The sequence below is a fragment of the Dipodomys merriami genome, unplaced genomic scaffold (genome assembly GCF_024711535.1).
Source record: "Dipodomys merriami isolate MVZ:Mamm:240054 unplaced genomic scaffold, mDipMer1.0.p SCAF_24, whole genome shotgun sequence".
Taxonomy (NCBI): Eukaryota; Metazoa; Chordata; class Mammalia; order Rodentia; family Heteromyidae; genus Dipodomys; species Dipodomys merriami.
The window spans coordinates 20,054,994-20,081,311 of record NW_027203826.1 but is presented as its reverse complement, the minus strand read 5'-3'; the positions used below and the strand labels follow the sequence as shown (position 1 = coordinate 20,081,311).

The window sequence follows — 26,318 nt, the reverse complement described above, 5'->3', positions numbered from 1 at the left end:
AAAATAATTCTTGAGGGCTGGGAAGGTGGCTCAGTGGTAGAGCGCTTGCCTTGCATGCCTGAGACCCTGGGTTCGATTCCTCAGCACCACATAAGCAAAAAAGAAAAAAGCCGGAAGTGGCGCTGTGGCTCAACTGGTAGGGTGCTAGCCTTGAGCTGAAGAGCTGAGGGACAGCGCCCAGGCCCAGAGTTCAGGCCCCACGACTGGACCCAAAAAATAATAATAATAATTCTTTAACCGTTAAAATAATGATGAACAGAATATAGAAGATGCTCTCATTTTCACTGGAGATGTAGATCAAGCATGAGAGCACTACAGTACTACTCGTTTTTAAAATTATATTGTTGTAGGACCTGGCTGACTTTTTTTTTTTGCCAGTCCTGGGGCTTGAACTCAGGGCTTGGGCACTGTCCCTGAGCTTCTTTTGCTCAAGCTTAGCACTCTACCACTTGAGCCACAGCACCACTTCTGGCTTTTTCTGTTTATGTGGTACTAAGGAACTGAACCCAGGGCTTCGTGCATGTTAGGCAAGCACTTTACCACTATGTCACATTCCTAGTCCCTAACTTTTTCTGAGATAAGATCTCTCAAGGAGTCCAGACTAGCCTTGAACTTGTGATCCTCTTGAGTGCTGGGATTATGGGCATGTACTATCAAATTAAGAACAGGCTGATTCTTCTTCAGCCTGCACTTAATAGTAGTAGATGAGTGAAAAATCTTTCCTGATTTTGTCACATAGTTGATTCTTACTTTCTTAAGTGACATATAAATTGAATTGCAGGATGTGGAGAATGAGCTTTGGGTATGAAACATGAGACTATACTTACCATGTAATTGGAGAAAAATATCCACTAAAACCAAGATACTCTGATAGGCCTTCTGAAACAACTAAAGGAAGTTAAAGTATAAACATAGAGAAATTAAAACATAGAGATTTATCAAAAATTTCATGTCAGATGAATCAAGATGGCAGAGTAATGACAGGAATTAACCAAGCTCCCTCTGATCAAACAGAGGGACAGGGGCTCTAGCACAAAACTCCACTTCAAGAAACCACACCAAACAATCTAGAAATAATCAGAGTTTGGCCCCAACCAAGAAGACTTAAGCAAGTACAAGAAGGAAAAACAAACACAGAGAAACTGACCATAAAATTCTTATCTCCAATTAACTACCAGAAAAACAGAAGTAGAGCTATGGCTCAAAGTGATAGAGCACTAGCCTTGAGCACAAAAGCTCAGGGACAATGCCCAGGCCCTGAGTTCAAGCTCCACAACTGACCAAAAACAAAAAACTATAGACCAATCTCTGTGATGGACGTAGACACAAAGTTCTTCAATGAAATACTAGCTAACAGAATTTAGCAACTATTAAAAAATTATACATCATGATCAAGTTGGTCATCCTAGAGATGCAAGACTGGTTTAATATAAATAAATCAATAAACATAATATATCACATTAACAGAACTGAAGACAAGACAGTACATGCTCATCTCAATAGATGCAGAAAAGCCTTTGACAAAATCCAACATCCATTCATGTTAAAAGCTCTGCAGAATTTAAGAATAGAAGGAACATACTTCAAAATAATAGAGGCTGTATATGACAGACCAACAGCCAACGTCATACTGAACAGGAAAAAACTAAAACCATTTCCTCTAAAATCAGGAACAAGGCAAGGATGTCCACTCCCTCCACTCTTCTTCAATCAAGTTCTGAAACTCTAGCCAGAGCAATAAGGCAAGAAAAAGACATAAAAGGGATTCACATAAGGAAATAGCTCTATCTTTATTTACAGGTGACATGATCTTATATCTAAAAGACCCAAAAGACTTCATCCCCAAGCTTCTAGAGCTGATCAGTCACTTTGGCAAAGCAGCAATACATTAATTAACCTTCAAAAACAGTAGCCTTTCTGTATACCAACAATGTACAAGCAGAGAAGGAAATTAGGAATAACTCCATTTGTAATAGCCTCAAAAAAATCTCTGGGAATAAATCTGGAAGCAAAAGACATTTATAGCAACAATTATAAAAATTTGAAAAAAGAAATCAAAGACAACATCAGGAATTGGAAAGACCTTCCATATTCATGGATAGAATTAATATTGTGAAAATGGCCATACTGCCAAAAATGATCTACAAATTTAATGTAATCCCCATCAAAATTCCAATGACATTCTTTACCAATAGAAAGAAAATCCAAAAATTCATATATAACAACAAAAGACCTCAAACAGCTAACACAATTCTAGGCAAAAAAGAAAAACAAAAAAAGTAATGCTGGTAATATCACAATCCCAGACCTCAAACCATACTACAGAGCTATAGTAACAAAAACAGCTTGGTATGGCATAAAAATAGACCTGAAGCTCAATGAAACAGACTAGAAGAACCAGAAATAAAACCATATAATTATAGTTATTTAATATTTGATAATGGAGCCAAAGATATACAGTGGGGGGGGGGAGATAGCCTCTTCAATTATTGGTGGGGAAATGGCATTCAGAAGCAAGAAACTAAAACTAGATCCCTGTCTGTCATGCACTAAAATCAACTCAAAGTGGACCAAAGACCTCAATGTCAAGGCCTGAAACTGAAATTACTGACTGCAAGAAGGGAGAAACACTAGAACCTGTAGGCATAAGCAGAAACTTTTTGAAAAGTCCACCGGGCATTGGTGCCTCACACCTGTAATTCTAGCTACTCAAGGAGGCTGAGATCTGAGGATTTCAGTTCAAAGCCAGCCCAGGCAGGAAAGTCCATGAGACTCATCTCCAATAAACCACCAGAAAACTGGAAGTGGTGCTGTGGTTTAAGTGGTAGAGTGTTTGCCTTGAGGGACAACATCCAGGCCCAGAGTTCAAGCCCTACAACCAGCAACAAAAAAGAATCCCAAGGGCACAGTGCAGAGGAGAAAGACTTGAGAAATGGGATATATTAAAATATAAAGTTTCTCCACAGCAAAGGACATGGTTACTAAACTAGAAAGACAGCCAACAGATTACCCAAATAGGTTGGATTACAGGAGTGAGCCACTAATACAGGTTTTTCTTCTTAACCCGTTGGTTGGCCAGTACCTGGGAGAGGCTTGACCAGGCCTCAGAGGAACACCTAGCCTTCTCACTTTTCTCTGTCACCAATCACCCACATCTCCCGCAATCTACAGCAGAGGGAGCCCCAGTCACAATAGGAGTGGGGGATGGGCAGAAGTCACCTCAGGGTTCCAGTGGACAAGTCAGTTCCGAACTGCCTAAGGCTTGATGGCTGGACCACCTTGGACATATGAGGTCATCTTCCCATCTGCATCTGAACGTAAGACACAGGTATCTGAGCATGTGGAGGAGCAGAGGGTCCAGTACACACCCCCTAGTGCAAGCCAGGGCTACATCCATCCAGCCCATCCCTATAGGAGCAGCCCAATGTTTTGGCTGGACTTGGAATTGTGCTACCCATTGGGAATTACATCTGTGCTCCTAAAACCAACCAAGGAGCGCTCATCAGGGAGGATCTACACTCTGGTCAAATAATGTTGAAATTAGACCACAGGCCTTGCCCTCCTTACCAAGTCCTCCGAGCTCCTTCCCTAAACCAGAAGGCTCTAGATTGATCTAAAGATCCCCTTCCTCAAGGCCTCTCCAGCACCCTGCCCTTCTTCTCATGATCCTTCTCCCATCCTGCCCCACACCTCAGGCCCCAGGTGAGCAGTCAGGAACTGGCAAGAAAGGGAAAAAAATTAAGAATTGAGGATTTTAAATAAGATGAAAGCTGTAATATCAAATATTACATTGGAGACGCACACAAAGCTGATAAGTTTTCTTCTGGGAGGAGATAGGAACTGACAAGGGGAGGGGAACAAGGCTTTTTCAATTCATGCTTTAGCTTATTTTGATTTTTGTAAGCTACATTTCAACAAGATGATTTTTCTAAGTCAACTTCTGCTAAATCCATGCCCAAGAATGAGGAGCCACGCTGGGAAGTCTCTCAGGGACACATGTGGGAGTCTGTCCCATCTCTGAGGCTCCGGAGCCTGGAGCAGCCACCTGGGCACACTGAGTCTTAAGTTGCTGCCACCCTCTAACCTTTCAGCTCTGGAGCTGGACTTGGCTGCCATTGAGGCTTCTTCTTTGGGGCCTCCTCTGGAGGCCATTTGGGACCTTCCTCTAGAGAGGCCTGCGAAGAGGCGCCTCCCGGAGCAGAGCAGGGCCTGTGGACAGTGGAGAGGCCTGAAGAGGAGGAAGGGAAGAAAAGGAAAAGGCCTTCCTCTTTGGAGAGTTGGAGCTTTGGAGGTCTGAGGTTTGGAGGTTTGCAGACTAATTGGTGGTTTGCAGACCAACTAATAAAGGTCGGGGCTGCCTTTTGGAGGGTTGGAGGTTTGGTGGTCGAGGCTGCTCTTGGTTCTGGGGATCTAGCCCAGGACAAAGTAGTCGCAGGACCCCTTTCTGGTGTAAATAGTGTAAATAAAATTTTTTGTCACCTTTAACTCTGCCTCGATGGATCATCTTGCTCTTTAGAGGTCATAAGTCTTCCAACTGAGCTATCCTCCCATTGCCACGGGGGAATACAGAGGGAGAACATGGAGAAAGGCATGAGGAAATAAGGGATGCCCTAGTGCTTCTGCTCTTAATTCTGGTATGGCAATATTTGGAGACAAAGTCTACACACACACACTTCCAAAGTACAAGTTGACTAGTGTCCATACTTGGTATATCCCAAGACACCAGGTTAGAAGCAACTCTCAGTGCTGTGCTCACGATTTCTTCTTTACTGGTGCCATGAAGGCCACCTGACCCTCACAAGGCTCTTCGGCTAACTGTTAAATAAAGGCTGTTTCCTCTCCGACCACAAATGGCCACATGTTCCCCTAAATTTGCTACTTTGGAAGCTTAAATCAAGAACCAGTCGGCTGAGAAAAATTAAGATTTATTTTTTATAATCAAAAAATTTGAATAAGGCACATTCAATATTCATACCAATCAGATGCACAAACAATCATAGTCATATGTCAAAAAGTTAGACATCAATACTGGCAAAGCCCACTCATTAAGTACATAAAGGCAAAATTCAGCAGGACTCAAAAATGGGTATTAGAAAGATGAAATCTTGCTGGATTCTCATTCACATGCTGTATTTGTTATACCCTAACATCCATGTTCTTATTGTGTCCTGTCTTTAAAAGGTAACTCAAGCAAAGTGCTGGTGGCTCACATTTATACATCTATAATCCTAGCTACTCAGGAGACTGAGATCTGAGGATCATGGTTTGAAACCAACCCAGGCAGAAAATTCTGAGACTCTTACCTCCAATTAACCACCAAAAAGCTCGAAGTAGAGCTATGGCTCAAGTGGTTGAAGCAGTAGCCATGAGCAAAAAAAAGCTCAAGGATAGTAGTACCCAGGCCCTGACTTCAAGCTATAGAACACACACACACACACACACACACACACACACACACACACACACACACACACACACACACACACACACACACACACACACACACACACACACACACACACACACACACAATAAGTCAAACAAAAGCTGTACAGTGGCTAGAGTATTCTGCTGGGCCACTAGCTGAGACAATAGACCAAAAGTGTTCTGAGCCTACCTAACTACCAAAACTACCTAACTAGCATAACTACCTAACTACCATAAGCTTGGAGGCATTCAAATGAGATGTGTTACAATTACTTTACTGATTTAAAAAAAACAAAACACAAATAGCATTACTACATTTAGTGATATGAAATCTCTGAAACTTTTCTGCCAAACCCTGGAAACAAATCAGAAAAACCTAAATTTGACCCTAAGAGAGGTCAGGAGGAAATCCAAATCCAAAAACATTTTCTGATTCCCCTACTTGCTCCTAAAATTCCAGCATTGTTGAAGAACTGATATACATTGATATTTTATGTAATGGAAGTTGGGCTGTGATAATAACTAATGGTGAGTTTTAAGTATTACGGATGCTATCATGTGCCCACAAATAATTTTTCAATGTCAAAAAGTATCACAATAAAAATGAAAGAGGAACTGATATATAAGTTTGAAAGCTTGACAAATGTAAAATAACGAATGATGGTTTAGAAATTAACTTAAAAGAGTACATTAGATAATAGGTTTTCATTATTTGTCCTTTTTTTTTTTTTTTTGGTCGGTCATGGGGCTTGAATTCTGTTCCTGGGCGCTGTCCCTCAGCTCTTCAGCTCAAGGCGAGTGCTCTACCACTTGAGCCACAGTGCCACTTCCAGTTTTCTGGTGGTTAATTGGAAATAAGAGTCTCAGGGACTTTCCTGCCCAAGCTGGCTTTGAACCGAGATCCTCAGAACTCAGCCTCCAGAGTAGCTAGGATTACAGACATGAGCCACCAGCGCTTGACTATTTGTACATTTTTAAAGTTTTATGTTTTGAAAATAATCATTTTCAGGGGCTGGGAAGGTGGCTCAGTGGTAAAGCGTTTGCCTTGCATGCCAGAGGCCCTAGGTTCAATTCCTCAGCACCACATAAGCAAAAAGAAAAAAGCCGGAAGTGGCGCTGTGGCTCAAGTGGTAGAGCGCTAGCCTTGAGCTGAAATGCTGAGGGACAGCGCCCAGGCCCAGAGTTCAGGCCCCAAGACCGGACCCCCCCCAAAAAAAAAATCATTTTCAGCCAGGTGTGGACTGTATGACTCTTAATTACAACACCAAGAGGCTGAGTCAGAAGGATTGTGAGTTTGAAGCTGTCTGTACTACATAACAAGGCCTTATCTCAAAAAGTAAAGAAAAGAAAAACAAAGTATTTTATTCATGAGAAGACAGCGCTAATACATTGTCTCTTCTTAAAATGATTTCTGGAATAGTGGACAGAAGGGCTGGGGGCGTAGGTCAGTGGCAAGTAGCACTTGCCTAACATGTGCAAAAGCTCTGAGTTCAGTTCCCAACACCATAAAAAACAGCAGGCCAAAAACTGAAAACATTCTCAGTGGGCTACACTTACAAATGGGAGAAAGTCTATGAACAAAGCCAAAATAGCAAATAAGAAAAAAAAACAAAGAAAGTTTTAAACCTTATTTTTCTATTATAGAGAGAAGATGATGAAAAACCTTTTTCAAATGAATAAAAAAAATTGCCTATGTTTCACCTACAATCTGAGTCACTGATAGAGACCAAGTGTTTGTATTTTAGACTGGTTCCTTTGTAGGTCTGAGGTAGCACAGGCCTATAAGGCTAACATAACAGTTCTACAAGGCACCATTGGTTTTATGTGATGAAATGCTACCATCTATGATCTAAAAGTACAGGGGGATAAATCAAATGTAGCATATAAATTTTTCATTTTCCTCTGATTTTATATTGGACTGACACATTAATTCACCATGCTTTAGGCTTGTGTTCAGTCTTTTCTCAAATAGATTCCTTCAAAATCATAAATGTACAGTGTTGTTTTAGCATGCAACTATACTCAACTGAGCACAATAAAGGTCTCACTAAAAATAAATTTGTGTTTTTCTGAGGCAGATATTTTCAAACAGGTGTGTCTTCCCTGTGCGTGATTTTTTAAACTTTTATTGTTTTTGCCTATACTGGGGTTTGAACAAAGTTCTGAAGCTCTTCCTTGGCTTTTTTGCTCATAACTAGTGTTAAACCATTCGAGCTGCACCTCCATTTCCAGCTTTTGACTTTGCCTGGACTGGCTTCAAACCTCAATCCTCAAATCTCAACTTCCTGAGTAGCTAGGAGTATAGGTTCACAATCCCAGGCTTCTGTGATCTTTTTAAGTATCTTCAATCCTTATACCTTCTTAGTGTTTCCTAAAATCCTTCCAGACTTTAATTATATGACTTAACTATATATGCATCCATGCTCTCATAGAAGAGGCAAAAACCTAGTTTAAAACATTCTAAGACTGAAAAAAAAAAAATTCTAAGACTTGACAATAGTCCATATAATAGAACAGATCCTTGTTTGTCATGATTTTACTGGCGTTCTGCTTTCAGAGCTCAAATGCTAATCAACAGATACTGTTTCCAATCTCTCTTACAATCATGGACTATGGACCAGCAATTGATATTGGCCATTAAAACCTCAGAAAATGGACGGTTTCTGTTTCATCTTACTAGCTATAAGATTTCTTGCATTTCTCTAATTCTTAATCTTGATTCTTGGGTGTCAAGAAATGATCTACATTACATAGTGTTCCATCACAGCATAACCAATAAGCTATTCGGTAAAGTTATGCCAATGTGTCCTTATAAAAGCTATTATTAAATTATTATGAAAATCTTGTCTAAAATGACATTCAAACTTTCATCTTAATATAAATTCCATCTCAAGAAGACAGATTAACAGAAATGAACTAAACCACCACACAATGCTCACAAATGCTAGCTTATATATTCTGCTGTTCATTTGCAGGCCTTAATCTTTCTATAAAATAAACTTATATTTCATCTCCCTATTCACAAGTTTTAGTATCTTTTTTTGCTGATTTCCTATCTCTAAGATATTTTTTCACCTGATCAATGGTTTCAAACTTAGTCATTATTAGTGAAACGCTCTGTTCCCATGAAATCTTAGAGAATCCCAATATAAAAACTGAAAAGCAGACTCCTCTGATACACAGGGGAGAAAGGATGGTAAAGAGTTTGAAAATCTTTGCTTTAAATAATCAAGAAAGCTGAAGTAAAGATCCAGACCACTGGGATTTCTTCTTTTCCAATCATTACAATTTCTCTGTGATTCCAATATTTAAGAACTTTTTTGGGTATAACTTTTTACCTCAGGTCACTAATGGAATAAAAGCATATAGTGCCTTACATACACAAGTATCTAGCTAAGGTTCTACTGTGTTGAATTTTCTATACTAAAAAGTGCAAATTAGTATAACATATAATCCCACAATTACAGGTTATAAAATATTCAATATATGCTAGATAAATTTCCTAAAAATTATCATAACTTTCTAACTAATTTAGTTTAAGTCCAAATGTTATTCAAAAGGCTCTTGAGAATAACATATAAGAAAACAAAAATCATTCTCTAGAAGTATAGCTTTTTGTGCAATGATTATGCTATTGTGTTTTGGGATTTTAAATTTTTTTTCCTCAGTGTTAAATACCATTGTTATGTTCTAAATGATCTGCTTGAAAAGGCAAAGAAAAGGTTACATCCACGTTTGGTCTCATTGAAGATTTTGATAGAAAAATGACAGCTTCTTTTCCAAAGTAAGCTCACAAGTACCTTTTCAGGCTATTCCCCTCATTTATCAACCTCCTGCCACAGAAATGGAAGACCTTTTAAGTGGCTTTTTCAAAATCCCAGGTTGTCTTTCTTCTGGGACCAGCCTTGTGCTTAGCTTTCTAGAAGGCACCCATGTTCTTCTATGTTCTTCACAGGCTGGACGGGCAGCACCAGGTGTGAAATACGACTCCACAGCCCACTCAATTTGTCTGAGTCCATGTGGTTGAAGGAGCTGGGAGTGGCAGAGTTGGTAAATTTGGCCCACAGTAAATCCCTCACTTTTTCTTCCGTTTCCCTTGGGCCTACATTTGCCTCTAATGTGTCCTCCTCCAGAAGCACAGTGAGGACAAGGGCCACATCTTTAAAGGCAGCATTCTCATGATCACAGTACTTGTAGAAGATCAAAGTGGAGCCTGCAGGAAGGGACTCGAAGTGGTGTACCACAGCAGCCTTCTGGCCATTCTCAAATCCATAGCTCAGCTCCAAGTCAACCAACAGCTTGACCGTGTCACTGTCTTGCAAGGCTCTCTCAGCCCCATCAATCATAATGGCAGAGACTTTCTGGGAAGAGGTATAGGCATCAGCAACATGGTGGCTTAGGCACTTCAGGGTCTCTCTTCCCTCTCTAGCTGCTGTAAATATGATGGTTGCTGGCTCCGAGGGATTTGAAGCATTGAGGTGCTTCTGGAGGAACTTACGTCCTCGCTGCCATAGGAAGGAACTCTGGCCTGGAAATTTATCCTTCAATTGGCCAAACTGAGCCAGGAAGGCTTCTAACGCTGGATTTTGGGGCACTTGGGCTGGAGAAGAATAGTAGCTATTAACAACAGAAGTTAGCACAAATGCCCCAATGATGCAGCCAAAAACTATGGGACCTGTCAAAGAAGAAAAAATTGAGAGAGAACATGAGTCAGAAACAAAGTCTCTGGTAAACTGAAATGAAGTAGGTTGTGTAGCTAGGCTTTATTGAAAGTGTTAAGTTCCTTTGTCCTTAATAGATTACTTTCACTTTTAAAGTTTAACAAAAATACTTTAAAAAAATAATCTCTTCTCCAATTATTTGAAGAGATTATGTATCTTTGTTAAAAGGGAAAAAGTGAGTTTATATATTTTTTTGTTGTAACTAATAATGTGCTTTATAAGTGAGCTACTGGGATTTCTTTATACTTCCTCAAAGTACTTACTACTGTAGCAGACCATTTTTTAGGAGCTAAACTTTAAAAGGAACTGGTCAAGGTGATACACTAGCTCTCAATACTTGGGAGGCTGAGGGAGGAGGATTGCAAGTTTGGGCTATATAGCAAGACACTGTCTCAAAATAAAAACAAAAACAATCTAAAAAAAAAAAAGACAAGCTCATGCCTGTAATCCTAGCTACTTAGGACGCTGAGATCTTGGGATCGTGGTTTGAAGCTAGCTCAGGCAGAAAAGCTCATGAAACTCATCTCCAATTAACCAGCAAAAAACTAGAAGTGAAGGTATGGTTTGAGTGGTACAGAGTGAGCCTTGAATGAAAATGTCCAGTGAAATTACAAGGCTCTGAGTTCAATCCTCAACACTCATACACACACACACATATACACACACACACATACACACACACAAAAGTCCAGTGAGATTACAAGGCTCTGAGTTCAATCCTCAACACTCATACACACACACACACACACACACACACACACACACACACACACACACACACACACACACACACACACACACACACACACACACACACACACACACACACACACACACACACACACACACACACACACCATACAAATGTAAACTTAAAAATGGCACTTGAAAAGTTAGTGACATCTTACTGAAAAGGCACTTTCAGTTTCTTGTTTATAAAAAGTTCTACTGTTAAACACTTAAAAGTGTATTACTTTATGTCTTAAATATATTAACACAATGTTAAAAGTGTTTTATTTTCTATAGGCACATCCACTGAGGATTTACACATGCAATAAAACCAGGTCTGTTCTCACCATAGTTACATGAACTCTTTTTATCAGTTTTTCTTTTGGAATCTTCTGTAATCTTCTGATTTTCTTCTGCTGTATGTATTTCTTCTTCCTGACTTCCAATCTCTGGGGGGAGGAGTGGAGAAGAATAATACTATTTTTAAGCAATACATTATAAGAGCATACCCTTTACCAAATTATGTGACTGAGAGGATTTCTACACTTTGGAAAATATTCTCACTGCACTTTCTTATGATAGTAGGATTAAATCTAGGGCCTCCTATATACTAAGCAAGCTATATCCTCAGCTTAAATTTCATTTTTAAAAAGAAGTTTATTCTTCTACTTACAGTAGACCTGGAACAATGGTGAAATTCTAATCACAGATAATGGTTCAACTCATTCATTAAATAAATATTTATAAAGTTGTTTCTATGTCCCAGTTGCTATAGAAACAATGAAAAAAGGACATAGTTCTTACCTTTAGACTATTCTTTTTTTTTTTTTTCTTTTGCTTATGTGGTGCTAAGGAATCGAACCCAGGACCTCAGGCATGCAAGGCAAGCGCTCTACCACTGAGCCACCTTCCCAGCCCACCTTCAGACTATTCTAATGACAAACAAATGAAACATTTCTTATACATCAGTCACTGAATTGTAGTAAAATATCAACTACTAGCTCTTTCTAAGTTTCACTAATACAATATCATGTATTTTATACTTCTTTGTACTGTCAAATAGGAATTTCCAATTGAGCTTGTCAAGGTACTTATAAAATATAAATCCACATACATAACCAGAAGGTAAGAAAAGTAGAGACCTTGGCTATCACCTCCCCAAAGCCAATTCTTTTTGTCATACTGCATAAACATTACATTTACTCTACAAGTGTTTTAAAATGCAGTTTATGTAGAAGCAACTTAATATAATAGAATAAGCTAGTGTAGGAAATTGGAAACCTTATTCCAGTATCTAATTGCTTTGGATGTCCATGAACAAGGCCAAATGCCTTACTTCATGAAAGATAAACCAAAGTTCTTTTTTTTTTTTTTTATTTAGAGAATACTTTATTAGTTTCTGTAATCAAACCCACGTAGATAAGACCTTACATATTTAATACAGTGCGTTTACCCCTGTACAAATGGAAAAAAATTAAGTTTAACATTTCTAGACCAATATGGCTATTAATTTCTGTACAATGCCAACTCAACACGGTAAACTGAGATACTTTTTCCAAAGTTGACAGCACAGCTAAAGTTTCCAAAAATTCAAATTATATATATGTGTATATATATATTTATATTTATATAAAAGACCAATAATAGCAGTATGTTATGCATCAATAGCAGCAACAGCTTTTCCAGGTTCTGCAGTCATCTGAACAAAATTAGACATCCAGCACATCCATTAATAAAAAGAAAAAAAAAAGATAAAAAAACAAAACCCCAGAAAAATGCGAAGTTCTGTTACTGTTGTAAACCAAAGTTCTTAAAGGAGGCCCTGGACTTAGGCAATACAAAAGAGTAACTACTATTCTCTCACCTGACACAGGCAGTCGCCTCCTTAGTAAATCCTGGCTTTCTGGTCCTGTACTGAAATGTCCAAGACTCTGGCCCCCCAAGGCACCTGCAGGTGGCTCCTGAGAAGCTCTGTTTCCACCACTTGCCCCCACAGGCAGGTCTGCAGAGCTGCCTCTTGAGTGCGCATCCACTCTTCCTATCTCATCTCCTGGAGAATGGCTAGGATCTAGATCCAAGTGTTCTTCACTCAGACTTTTTGAAGGAAGGTGATCCTCTTCTTCTCCATCTTGAAAACTTGGGTTGTTCTCATGCTCTGTTTTATCTTCTTGATGTTCCCCAAAATTGGTTTCATCTGGGCTTGCTGATTTATCACCTGTCTCTGTGCCAGTCCTGGGGCTTGAACTTGGGGCCTGAGCACTTGCTAAGCTTTCTGCCTCAAAGGCTTTTAAATCCTCTACTTCTTGGAAGTCTTCATTAAGACTAGAGACAGGTTGTTGAGTCTCATCTTCAATAGTACTTGATGTGACTGTAATCTCTGGTGCCTGAGAATTTATTGATGAATCATTTTCAAAATCCTTTTGCGAGTCTAGTGGGATAAAAATGTACACTTTATTTTTAAAATATTCCCTTTAAGTTTTTGTATTTTAACAAAGTCCCTTGATTAATAATATTTAAAAAGATTAGTGGTTTACAAGGTACTCTTTCTCAGCATTACTTTCCTTTAATCCCACTAAAGCTGACTAAAATAAATAAACTTATCCTGTCAATAAATCTAATAACTAATAACAATGTAAAACAACTCTAAATGATAAAACTAACTTTAGGTATGTTAAATATACCTTCTTTAAGCCAAGAAAGGTAGCACAGCAGAGGCTAAAACAGGAGTATTGAAAGTTCAAAGCCAGTCTGAGCTAAAATACAAGGCTAAGTGTGGTGACATCCATCTGTATTTCAACACTCAAGAGGCCAAGGCAGGAAAGGAGATTGAGGCTAGCTTTGACTACTTAAAGAGTATTCTAGGTCAGCTTGGGCTACAAACGAAAATGTGTATATAAAATTTATATAAATATATGCCCTCTGTACGCTCTCATTTCTGTCTTATATCATTTAATTAAAGCAACTTATAAACATCCTGTAATTTTAGCCATAAACACCTAAATCTTTAAAATATAAGGATTCTTTTTGTTTACAAACATAATGACAATGCCTTTATCAAACCTGACAGATTAAAAGTAATTTCTTTTTTTTTTTTGATTGTGGGGCCTAAACTCTGGGCCTGGGCACTGTCCCTCAGCTCTTCTGCTCAAGGCTAGCACTCTATCACTTGAGCCATCGCACCACTTCCGGCTTTTTCTGCTTATGTGGTGCTGAGGAATCGAACCCAGGGCCTCATGCATGCAAGGCAAACACTCTACCACTGAGCCACCTTCCCAGCCTGAAAAGTAATTTCTTAGTATCATCAAACATTTGGTGATTATCTGAAACATTTACTTCTTTTTTTTTTCAGTACTGAAGATTGAACCCCAGGGCTTTGGGCATACTAGGCAAGTACTCTACCACTGAAACTAGTAAATATTTCTTTGGAGATTAGTTTATTTTAAACCAAAGGAATAATGAAATGCAATAATTATCACTGTCACTTCAAATAAGAGTCTCATGGACTTTCTGGCCTGAAATCTCAGTTTTCTGAGAAGCTAGGACTATAGGCATGAGCCACCAACTCCTGGCAAGAAACCTACTCTTAAAAGACACATTAACCAAATACAATATGCAGACCACAATGTTACATGCAGTTTTGAATAAGGTAATCTCTAAAGAAATAGGTATAAGTCTGGGAATGTTTCCTGGTGATGAGAGCATTTGTCTAGCATCCACAAGGCCCTGGGTCTGAATCCTACCCCATGGAGTGGAGTGGGGGGAGGGGAGACAGGGAGAAGTGGAAAGAAAGAATTTATAAGACAATCAGGAAAATGTACATGCCAAGTAGTCAATGATACTAAAGTACCACTCACTTTATCTTTTGGGGGTGGGGTGGTTTGCTAGTACTGGGGCTTATTGCTCTTAATTGGTGGTCTACCACTGGATCCATATCTCCACTGCCAAGTTTTTGCTAGTTAATTGGGGATAAGAGTCTCACAGAGTTTTCTGCCCAGGCTGGATCAGAACCTCAATCTTCAGATCTCAGCCCTCCTGACTACCTAAGATTATAGGAGAAAGCCACTGGTATCTGGCTCACCTTTATGTTTTAGAGTTATATTCCAGTATTTATGGCTCATTTCACAACTTCAGTTTTAGTCATAAGAGATGTTCTCTCTGAAGGCAATGTTAGCTTCTTAAAGCACAAATTCAGTGCTTTCCAAACTAGTCTTACCCTCTGGAGTGTCCCTAAGTCCACTGTCAGCCATGTTTCTGTCTCTTCAGGGTTTGGCCACACTTTTCTAGTGTCTGGTTTTCTTTGTGAAGATGTCTTATTTTTTTCTTCTGCCAAGTTCCAATGTAGTCATGCTTCCCATGGACCCAGGAAAAATGGCATACACACAGGGACTAAAATAAAATGCAAAAAAATTAATGACTTTTCTATGCAAGGGCAAAATACCAATTTCAGCTTTACTGATTAAATCTAAGTGTGAGTAGTACTTCCTCTCTGAAACTTTCTAAGAAAAATTGTTTCCTGGTTCAAACAGCATCCAACAGTGCAAATTCTAGACCACTGAAAGAAAAGCTCCAGACTAACACATAATTGGAAAAGTGGAAAAGGTTGAGATCAAGTGACCAGACATTGACATCGTTTTGAGTTGAAATAAAAACTACTGAAGCAATCACTGCAGATTTCCTTTATGACCTCAATTTCTCACCTTGTTTTCTCTTCGTTTGCCTACCAGCTGCTTTTACTCATTGACAACCATGCCACAGATGCTACCTACAAAGAGTATATGTGTGTGCTGTGCGCGACGCACACGCGTGTGCACACATGCCCACATATGCTGATAGAAGGGGCTTGAACTCAAGGCCTGGGTTTGTTCCCTTAACTCTTTCACTCAGGGATGGTGCCCTACCACTTAAACCATAACTCCATTTCAGCTTTTTGCTGGTTAACTCGAGATAAGAGTCTCACGTGCTTCTTTTTGTCCAGGCTGACTTCAACTTCGATCTTTAGATCTCCAGATTTCAGTCTCCCAAGCAACTATGATTACAAGTGTGAGCCGAAAGCACCAGCTAAAATGTTACATTTTTTTTATGGCTTATTTGAGTGGCTTATCAACTAGCCTTTTTTTCTTAATATATATTTTTTATTGTAAAGATATTGTACAGAGGGGTTACAGTTACATGCACAAGGTAATGCACAAGTATTGTTACAGCCTCCTTTATTTTTCCCCTACCATCCCTTTTCTCCCCATCTCCCCAACTCCTCTCTCTTCCCTCCCACCACCCCCAAAGTTGTTCAACTAGCCTTTTTTGTGTTTTTTTCATGGCACTCATAAAAATCTTCAAATTAAAATTTAATCAAAATGTTTAATTCCAAATATCTAGCCATGGGGCCCAGGAAAAACTATTTTAAAAACACATGAGGGGCTGGGAAGGTGGCTCAGTGGTAGAGCGCTTGCCTTGCATGCCGGAGGCCCTGGGTTCGATTCCTCAGCACCACATAAGCAAAAAAATAATAATAATAAAAATAAAAAAACACGCCGGGCACTGGTGGCTCACACCTGTAATCCTAGCTACTCAGGAGGCTGAGATCTGAGAATCGCGGTTCAAAGCCAGCCCGGGCAGGAGAGACCGTGAGACTCCTATCTCCAATAAACCACCAGAAAACCGGAAGTGGCGCTGTAGCTCAAGTGGTAGAGCGCTCGCCTTGAGCTGAACAGCTGAGGGACAGCGCCCAGGCCCAGAGTTCAAGCCCCATGACCGACAAAAAAAACAAACAAACAAAAAAAAAAAACACATGAAAATGAAAAAATGTATAAAGAGTGCTGCAGTATAAACTGGAAGGGAAAGGAGGTTAATGTCAGGCCCTTCTTTCTACTGGTGTAAACACAAAACATGGCTCTGGTTTGAGGGGTTCCTTTTCATTTATCTTCTTCAGGCTCCTAAGTTTGGGCTTTTTTTACTCTCCAGTGCTGAGAATGGACCCAAGGCCTTCGGTTTGCTAAGAAACTAAACTATATCCCCAACCTTCAGCTTTTTTTTTTTTTATTGTGATCATATAGGAGAGACTCTCTTCTATCCTAATACATGACAGAAAATAAAATGTTTTTAGTCTCTTCTGGTTCTTTTCTTAATTACTGACCGCTAAAACCAAGAAAACGAGTCAAGCTTCTAATATACTAGTAAAACAAATTTAGAAAGATGCCATTCACAGTGAGTATAAGGTATCTAGTAACAGAAAATAAGAAGAATCCAGTGATAAATCAGATAAACAGATTTGCAATTGGTTTGGAGAGAGGTGAGTTTTGTAGTCTAGTGTATAAATTATACTTCACACATAAAATATATTGCTCTGAAGAAGCTCAAATCAGAGAGCTGAAATCAGCTGCCAAAAACTGATATCAAGTATAATGACTCCAACAGACCAGGTACTTGCTTACCATACCTTCACATCTTCCCAGAATTCTAAAACGTATGCCTTCAGGGAAGAAGGAATGTGTCCCCACGTCAGCCTCAGCTGACTGCCCTCTTCCCACCTGGCCCTGCTCCTCCTGTCCCCTCCCTACCTCATCCACTAGTATGGCCTACACTGACATCATTATACTTAGCTTCTCCTCAGGCCACTTCTGAGAACAGTCCTATAATGGAAAAAAGTTTACAAATCCTGTTCTTTCATAGAAATAATACATACAAAGTGAGGTTTTAAAGTACATCTAAACACATGGTCAGCAAGGCCCCAAGTGCCTTTTGGAGGATGGCTGGATATTCTCTCCACCCTGTAACCCAACAGTGTGGCCCTTTTATCTTTCACTTCAGGCCTCTTTTTGATGACTTGTAGGTCAAAAGGCCTTAATAGTCTGGGAAGGAGGCTCAGTGGTAGAGTGCTTGCCTTGCATGCATGAGGCCCTGGGTTTGATTCCTCAGCACCACATAAGCAGAAAAAGCCGAAAGTGGCGCTGTGGCTCAAGTGGTAGAGCACTAGCCTTGAGTTGAAGAGCTGAGGGACAGTGCCCAGGCCCAGAGTTCAGGCCCCACAACCAACAACAACAAAAAAAAAGGGCGGGGGGGGGGGGCTTAACAGAACTGTCAGCTTTAAAGCTAAAGTATAAAACCTTATTGAAGGGTGCAGGGAAGGTGGCTCAGTGGTAGAAGGCTTGCCTTGTATGCATGAGGGCCTGGGTTTGATTCCTCAGCACCACATAAGCAGAAAAAGCCAGAAGTGGCACTGTGGCTCAAGTGGTAGAGCATTTGCCTTGAGTTGAAGAGCTGAGGGACAGTGCCCAAGCTCTGAGTTCAGGCCCCACGACCAAAAGTAAATAAATAAGTAAATAAATAAGTCCTTATAAATAACAAAAAAAAATATCCTATACCTAAACAGAATCAAAACCACTGGTACCATATTTTATCCAAATAAAGTAATAAATTCAATGCAATTTCAAAATATTTTTTAACTACTACTAGTTTAGAATAGACTGAATAAACTGATCTTAAAATTCACAAATAGCAAGAACAGTTCTGCCAATTCTGAAAAAGGAGAGAGTGGTTATCACTATAGATAATATTTATCACAAGCATTATAATGAAAAACAATAGGGCACTCAAGAATAGACAAGCAGAATATACAGAATACTGTCAAGAAATACATATGTATATTTGTGAGGGAAACTGGCTAAGACAAAGATTTTTTAAAAATGGATTAATGGATAGTTTACAAACAATTGTGAAGTCAAAGAAAGATTCCTCTTCCCACCTCACAGATACATTAAAAAAAAAGGCAATTCTGGATTAAAGAAATAGCTATAAATATGTTTACAACCTCAAGGTTTAAAAAAAACACAAACCAGGAAAATACACAAACCAGGAAAGAAATTGTAACAAGTTTGATCATATTACAAATTTTTTTAAATTTTTACACAAGACATCAAAGTTAACACATTAAATCACTTACTAGTGAAATATGTGCTCTCATACTACCAATACAGCAGTAACATCCAGAATGAATGAATGAAAATATATATATATTCCCAGAAACTAGCAAAAGACAAATATACTATAAGAGTTGGCAAAAGACATGAACAGAATTCAACTAAGAGTAAATCTAACAGCATAATGAGAACATATACAGTCAAGAAAATATAGGAATAAATTAATGAAATACTATTTCCCAACCAACAGGTAAAAAGATAAAAGTCAGATAACACTAAGTGTTGATAAGGACTAAGAAATACAGAAAACTCTTCAACCTGTGGGCAGTGAAGTGTTATTACATACTCAGAGAGCAAGATGGAAAGTACAGTGAAGACATACATTTTACATATCAGCAATCGCTTTTAGATATATACTCAAGAAACTTGTCTAAGGATATCTGCTTCATTATTTAAAAATGAGAAAAAATTAGAAAATCTAACCATTTATTAATAAAATGGGCTAAAATTATGGCACGTCCTCATAGTGTGTATTAATATACAGCATTTCAAATGAATGAATTAAATTTTAAGACATTGTATAACACTACAGCATTTATACAAAAATTTAAGAAGCATAAAATAAGAAGCCGGTGGCTCACGCCTTTAATCCTAGCTACTCAGGAGGCTGAGATCTAAGGATGATGGTTCAAAGGCAGCCTGGGCAGGAAAAATCTGTGAAGACTCTTATCTCCAATAAACCACCAGAAAACTGGAAGTGGTGCTGTGGCTCAAGTGGTACAATGCTCGCCTTGAGCTGAAAAGCTGTGGGACAGTGCCCAGGCCCAGAGTTCAAGCCCAATGACCTACTACTACTACTACTACTACTACTACTACTACTAATAATAATAATAATAATAATAATAATAATAATAAAATAAGAAGAATGATTTAAATAAAAACAATCCTGAACAAGTGGCTAAAAATTAATTTGATACATGCCACAATATGGAGAAATAAGCCAAAGATGCCAACATTAAGAGTATGTCAGGGCTCAGGTATAACGCAGTGGTAGAGTGTCTGCCTAGCACACATGAGGCCTTGGGCTCAATGAGCATTACAAACAGACAAATGATACAATCTACAGTGGTAAAAAAACAGATGAGAGTTTCTGGAGAAGGATTCTAGACTGGAAAGCTTTGGGGAAATGAAAGTGTTGCCAAGTCTTTACGTTTATTTTATTACATTTTTCTTAATAAACTGTATTGTAAGCAGCATTGAATGCTTTAAAATGTAACATGTAAAAATGTAACAACACTGCAATCAAAGAGAATCAGTAAAGGAACTATCACAGATGTCAGATGTCTGTTTCTGCAAATTCTTAATAAATATCTTTCTTGTTATATCAACTATATAGCTTCATTTAGTCCCTTTGTGACCCATCACCTCTGTGCATAACTGAAATGGCATTTCCTTCCAGCTGTGAGATACCTGGAGGTTCTTGACATATCCTCTCCAAAAGTCACATGGCTGTTATCTGAGAGATCTGAAGGCTACTGTTTCAGAGACATGACAATCTTTTGAGCAGTGTTGGGAAATGTGTTTGTTGGGAATGTCATAACAAAAATGAGGCACAGTTGAGAATGCTGATTCATACCTGTAATCTTAGCTACTCAGAGGACACTGATTGGGAGTAAAAAACAAGAACCCATCTCAATCAATAAACAAGGTGTGGTTGTACACTCCTACTCACTCAGGAAACTTTAGATAGGAGGATCCCTATCCAGGCTGACAACAGGGCAAAATAAGGTCCTACTTGAGCTTTAGTGAAATCAAAAAAGGGGCAGAAGGGTGGGGAGGGTAGGGGGTAGGGTAGAGGGCAGGTGCTGGTGGCTCACATCTAGATACTCAGGAGGCTGAGATCTGAGGTTTACAGTTCAAAGCCAGCCCTGGTAGGGAAGTTTGTGAGATTCTTATCTCCAATTAACCACCAGAAAACTGGAAGTGGCACTGTAGCTCAAGTGGTAGAGCACCAGCCTTGAGCAGAAAAGCTCAAGGAGAGTACCCAGGTCCTGAGTTCAAGCCCATGACCTACAAAAAAAGGGCTGGGGATTTGGTTCAAGTGTCAGAGCTGCCTAGCAAATATAAGGCCCCACATTCAAACCTCAGTACTAAAAAACAAAACAAAAAAAGGCACAGTCTCATCTTGGTCAAAACAGGGGCTGAGAATGTGGCTTAGTGGTAGAGTGCTTGCCTCGAATCATGAAGCCCTGGGTTCAATTTCTCAGTACCACATAAACAGAAAAAGAAGCCAGAAGTGGTGCTAGCCTTGAGCAAAAGAAGTTCAGGGGCAGTGCTCAGGCCCTGAGTTCAAGCCCCAGGACTGGCAAAAAACAAAAACAACAGAACAAAACAAAACAGGTTATTGTTGACTTGCTGTAGCTTTAGGAAAAAACCAATCTATAAGTATAGATTTTTGATGGTATCTTTTGCAGCAGAGACTGATAGATCTATGGGTTTCATATGGCACAAGACATTTGCTTTTTTGTGGGTTCCTCATAAGTCCAATTATGAAATGTTTGTCAGTGTTCCGTAAGTGAAGATAATTCATTTTTCTATCTACATAAAATTTTACCACCTCATCTCCACTTCCTTGTAACCCTTGAATCAGTATCAGAACTTGACTTGTTGCCTTTATTCCCATCAGGGCATGGGCCAGGTTGAAACTATTAAGATCCATTCTCCATTTATAAAGAATACATCAGATGACAGGCAGAGGGAAGCCTTGCTTAATTGTGATTTCCTGGAATTTCTCCACAGAGGAACCCTGATTTTCTTCCCTACTTTCTCTGCAAATGTGGCTGCCTTATTTGTTTGAGACTGGGTCTCAAACTAGCTCCCACTAGCCAAAAACTCAAAATCCTCCTGCCTCAGTTTCCTGAGTGGTAGAATTACTGGCAACTACCACCATACTAAGCCAGTTTGTATTCTTTTTTTTCTTTTTTTTAGTTTGTATTCTTTTAAGATATACTTTTCCTGTTTGATCTCTTGGTAATAATGATAAATGCTACCACAATCTTGAAGGTATACCAAATGACCTTTGTACTGAAGACACACACAACCAAGTTTAGAAGATTCCAACATAAAAACTAAGTTCCAGGGCTGGGAAGGTGGCTCAGTGGTAGAGCGCTTGCCTTGCAGGCCTGAGGCCCTGAGTTCGATTCCTCAGCACCACATAAGCAAAAACAAAAAAGCCGGAAGTGGCGCTGTGGCTCAAGTGGTAGAGCGTTAGCCTTGAGCTGAAGAGCTGAGGGACAGCGCTCAGGCCCAGAGTTCAGGCCCCACGACTGGACCCAAAAAAAAAAAAAAAAAAAAAAAAACTAAGTTCCATAGTGTAACTAAAAATTGTTATCTATCATATATTTAAATTTGAAGCTAATGTTTGAAGCTATTTGTTCTGAAAGTATTTTTTAATTTGCATATATATGGTAAATATATATATAAAATTAGAAACAGTACACATCAGCTTTGACTTACTCTTTGCTTCTTGCAGGAACAAGAGTGAGTTTTAACTACATATGTAAAACTCCTTCCTATATATTTAATTTGTGCCAGTAGTGAGGCTTGAACTCAGGGCATCTTGCTCGTTTGGGTTTTTCATTCAAGGCTAGCACTCTACCACTTGAATCACATCTCCTAAAATTTCTTAAACAAAAAGGAACCCAGGTAAATGTAACAAAATATTAATGTATTTTTATATCCAGGTACACAGGCATTTATTCTTTGTACTTTTCTCTGATGTAATTAGTGATTTTTTTCAATGATGCCACAAAATTAAGCTTCATATACAGCCTCCTACATGTTTTATCATAACCAGTTGAAAAGAGAAAGAACACAAAGAAAAATTGGGTCAGATAGAACAATAGAACTTACCCATTTTCCACTCCAGCCTGAAAACCTCTGATTGGCCAAGGGGACCAGGGATAAGAAGGAAGCAGATGGAGACCTGAGGGAGACATGGGAAGAAGGGAAGGGTAAGTATCAGGGAACAATAGTATTTAAAAAAAATTTTTTTTTTCCCACCAGTCCTGGGGCTTGGAATCAGGGCCTGGGCACTGTCCCTGAGCTTCTTTTAATAAAGGCTAGCACTCTACCACTTGAGACACACCACCATTTCTGGCTTCTTTTTCTATTTATGTGGTACTGAGGAATTGAACCCAGGGCTTCATGCATGCTAGGCAAGCACTACCACTAAGCCACATTTCCAGCCCCTTAAAGTTTTGGCCTGAACTCTGGGCCTAGGCACTGTCCCTCAGCTCTTCAGCTCAAGGCTAGTGCTCTACCACTTGAGCCACAGCGCCACCTCTGCCTTTTTTTTCTTTTTGCTTACGTGGTGCTGAGGAATCGAACCCAGGGCCTCAGGCATGCAAGGCAAGCGCTCTACCACTGAGACACCTTCCCAGCCCCCTTAAAGTTTTTTTTTTAAAGGCAGAAGAGAAGAGAGAAACCTAAAGGTTAGCAGCTAATAAGACCAAGAAAAAAAAATCCAGATAGTGGTTTAGATATGTCATCATGACAAATGCATGGCAGTAAGGCTCCTCCAGTAACTACCGTATTTAAAATTCTTAAGTATCCTTTCTAATAAACTATGCCATTTTAGGCTCTTATGATAAGAAACAAAAAACAAAAAAACAAACAACAAAAACAGGTACCTTCACCCTGCAATTTACAGTGCTACTGTAGGGACAAGTAACATATAAAACATACACGCCAACTATAACAAATAATAGTATTACCTTCTTGATACCAGGCAGCAAAGCACTTTTTGTGTTAACTCATTTATTCTTCTCAATTATGCAAAGTATGAATCTTAATATCCCTACTATCATCCAGATGAGAAACTGAGATGTAGAAGGCTAAAGCACAACTTCTAAGGGTAGAGTCAAAAGTTGAATTCAAGCAATCTGGTTATAGGACCCAACCTTTAACCAGACACTAAAAAACAAAAACAACAACAAAAAAACTCCTTGTAGATGGGCACTGGTGGCTCAGGCCTATCAGGAAACTGCAATCTGAGGATCAGCCAGGGTAGAAAAGTCTCCCTGAGACTCTTATCTCCAATTTACCACCAGAAAACTGGAAGTAGAACTGTGGCTCAAAGTGGTACAGCAATAGTCTTGAGCAAAAAAGCTCAGGGACTGCACCCAAGTCCTGAGTTCAAGCCCCACAACCAATAACGATAACAAAAACCTCATAGTAAACAAAGAACCCAGACTCTGAAATAGCTGATCTGGGTTTGAACTTTGACTCTAGGACAGAACCAGGGTAAATTTGTACATGTATCCTTCAGCATTTCTCAACCAGTTTATTTCAGTGTTGTACAGTCTCAGATGATGTAATAAATCATTCAGCAATTACAATTAAGATTTCAAATGAACCTTGGGCTATGTGTCTCTTCAGGCATCTTAACCTTGACACCTAAGACTGTTTAACTCAAGACTACAGGTTTACCATCAACCCCAAGATCAGTTTTGCCCTTGTCAGATTTGACAATTCAACTTCTAACTGGCTCTTTCTTATACTTGTCCTTAAATTAAGACTCTTTTCTACCTTGTTATCTTGGCCTTTCCTGGTCTTAAAGATTTATTATGTGATATATAATTGATATATTTTATCAGGCTTAAACCTCACAACAGTATGAGGTAGCGATTATTACTGCCTATTTCATAGATGCCCCAAGTAATTTAAGAATGCTAGAATTAGTTATCAGGAGGCTGAGATCCGAGCTTCAAGGTTTGATGAAGCTAGACCAGGCAGACATACTGGACTCTTATCTCCAACTAATGAGTTAAAATCAGAACTGGAGACATGGCTCAAGTGGCAGATGGCTATCCTTAAGCCAAATAGTGAAGTGAGAGCAGGAGGCCCTAAGATCAAGTCCTAGTGCTGGCACCAAAACACCCAAAAAACAAAAATTCAAAATAAAAAAAGAGTATCAGACTACAACCCATCTGGTGCAAGGCCATTATTTGTCTCCATAAAAGTAGTTTTCAAGTTGTGTTCTCACAATTCTATGGAGATCTAATGGTTACCAAGGTAGGGCTGTAAATGATACTAAGTGGCAAACCCCTTGCCTAGCATGCACAAAGCTGGATTTGGTCCCCAGCACCATAAGAAAAAGCAAAAGAGGGGGCAGGGAAGGTGGCTCAGTGGTAGAGCGCTTGCCTTGCATGCCTGAGGCCCTGGGTTCGATTCCTCAGCACCACATAAGCAAAAAGAAAAAAAAGCCAGAGGTGGCGCTGTGGCTCAAGTGGTAGAGCACTAGCCTTGAGCTGAAGAGCTGAGGGACAGTGCCCAGGCCCAGAGTTCAGGCTCCATGACTGGACCCCAAAAATTTTTTTAAAAATTAAAAAAAAAAGCAAAAGCAAAAGAGGGTTACTAGGGGGGGACCAAGTGTGATGAAAGGGGCATGTTTCATTGTAGGCAGATTGCAACATACACTTTGGATGACCTTATTTTTTTGCCTACGTGACTAGTGTCTCTTTTCCTCTTAAGAGATTTATCTTATCTCAGTCATCCACATTCCATGAGCATGGTCTCTTTGACGGAGAAGTATCTGCTCGGTCTGCCCCAACACGTTTGCACTCACAAGGCTGCCATAAAACAGGAAGTAATTATAATGGTCATTTGAGAAATGACCCATGGTATGTATATAGTTGACTCTTCCACACTACAAAAGTAGAAACATGGCCGGGCGCCAATAGCTCATGCCTGTAATCCTAGCTACTCAGAAGGCTGAGGTCTGAGGATAACAGTTCAAAACCAGCCCAGGCAGGAAACTCCATGAGTCTTATCTCCAATAAACCACTAGAAAACTGAAGTATCGTATGGCGCAAGCAGTAGAGCACTCGCTTTGAGCTGAAGAGCTGGGGAATAGCATACAAAACCAGAGTTCAAGCCCCACAACCGGCCAAAAAGAAAGCAGAAACATGCTCACATAAATGAGCATCCCAGATTGTTCGCATTTATTTACTTTGCTTTTTTGCAGTTGGTAAACAGGTACTCTGCTGTTAAACCACACCTCCAGTCTTTTCCCCCACTGGTTTCTGGGTCTTTTTTTTTTTTTTTTGCCAGTCCTGGGGCTCAACTCAGGGTTGGGACACTGTCCCTGAGCTTCTTTTGTTCGAGGATAGCACTCTATCATTTGAGCCACAGCACCACGTCCAGCTTTTTGTTTATGTGGTACTGAGGAATCAAACCCAGGACTTCATGCATGCTAGGCAAGCACTCTACCACTAAGCCACATTCCTGGGTCTCACTTTTTGCTGAAACCCTCACTTGGGCCACAATCCTTTACACTTTCATCATAGCAGGCTGGTGCCCATCAGCATGCCCTTGTCTTCGATTAAGTCTCATGAACTTTTTTGCTCTGGCACAACCTTCCTTATCTCAGTATCCCATGTAGTTGGAATGGCAGGAGCACACCAGCTAGTAACTTTATTATGCCATTTTTCCTAGCAACCTCAAAAGTGAATATTCTGGGATATCC

General features: G+C 39.5%; 1 protein-coding gene and 1 long non-coding RNA gene across 5 annotated transcripts in view; both read right to left on the bottom strand.

The window, feature by feature from the left end:
- Positions 1 to 3,172, bottom strand: part of LOC138835797 (uncharacterized) — a 33,459-nt gene extending 30,287 nt beyond the window's left edge. For both annotated transcript variants that reach the window (XR_011374725.1, XR_011374726.1), the window contains exon 1: positions 3,083 to 3,172. This is a non-coding gene — a long non-coding RNA (uncharacterized lncRNA). The remainder of the gene's footprint in view (positions 1 to 3,082) is intronic.
- Positions 3,173 to 4,909: 1,737 nt separating this feature from the next.
- The window catches only part of LOC138835790 (torsin-1A-interacting protein 2-like), a 41,939-nt gene continuing 20,530 nt past the window's right edge, over positions 4,910 to 26,318 (bottom strand). For 2 of the 3 annotated variants that reach the window (XM_070034349.1, XM_070034348.1), the window contains exons 2-6: positions 22,703 to 22,775; positions 15,091 to 15,263; positions 12,742 to 13,305; positions 11,225 to 11,326; positions 4,910 to 10,102 (exon numbers count right to left, since the gene is read on the bottom strand). In XM_070034349.1, the coding sequence (XP_069890450.1) occupies positions 9,339 to 10,102; positions 11,225 to 11,326; positions 12,742 to 13,305; positions 15,091 to 15,124 (1,464 nt within the window). In that variant the 5' untranslated portion in view covers positions 15,125 to 15,263; positions 22,703 to 22,775 and the 3' untranslated portion in view covers positions 4,910 to 9,338. The other variant, XM_070034347.1, reaches the window with a different exon arrangement.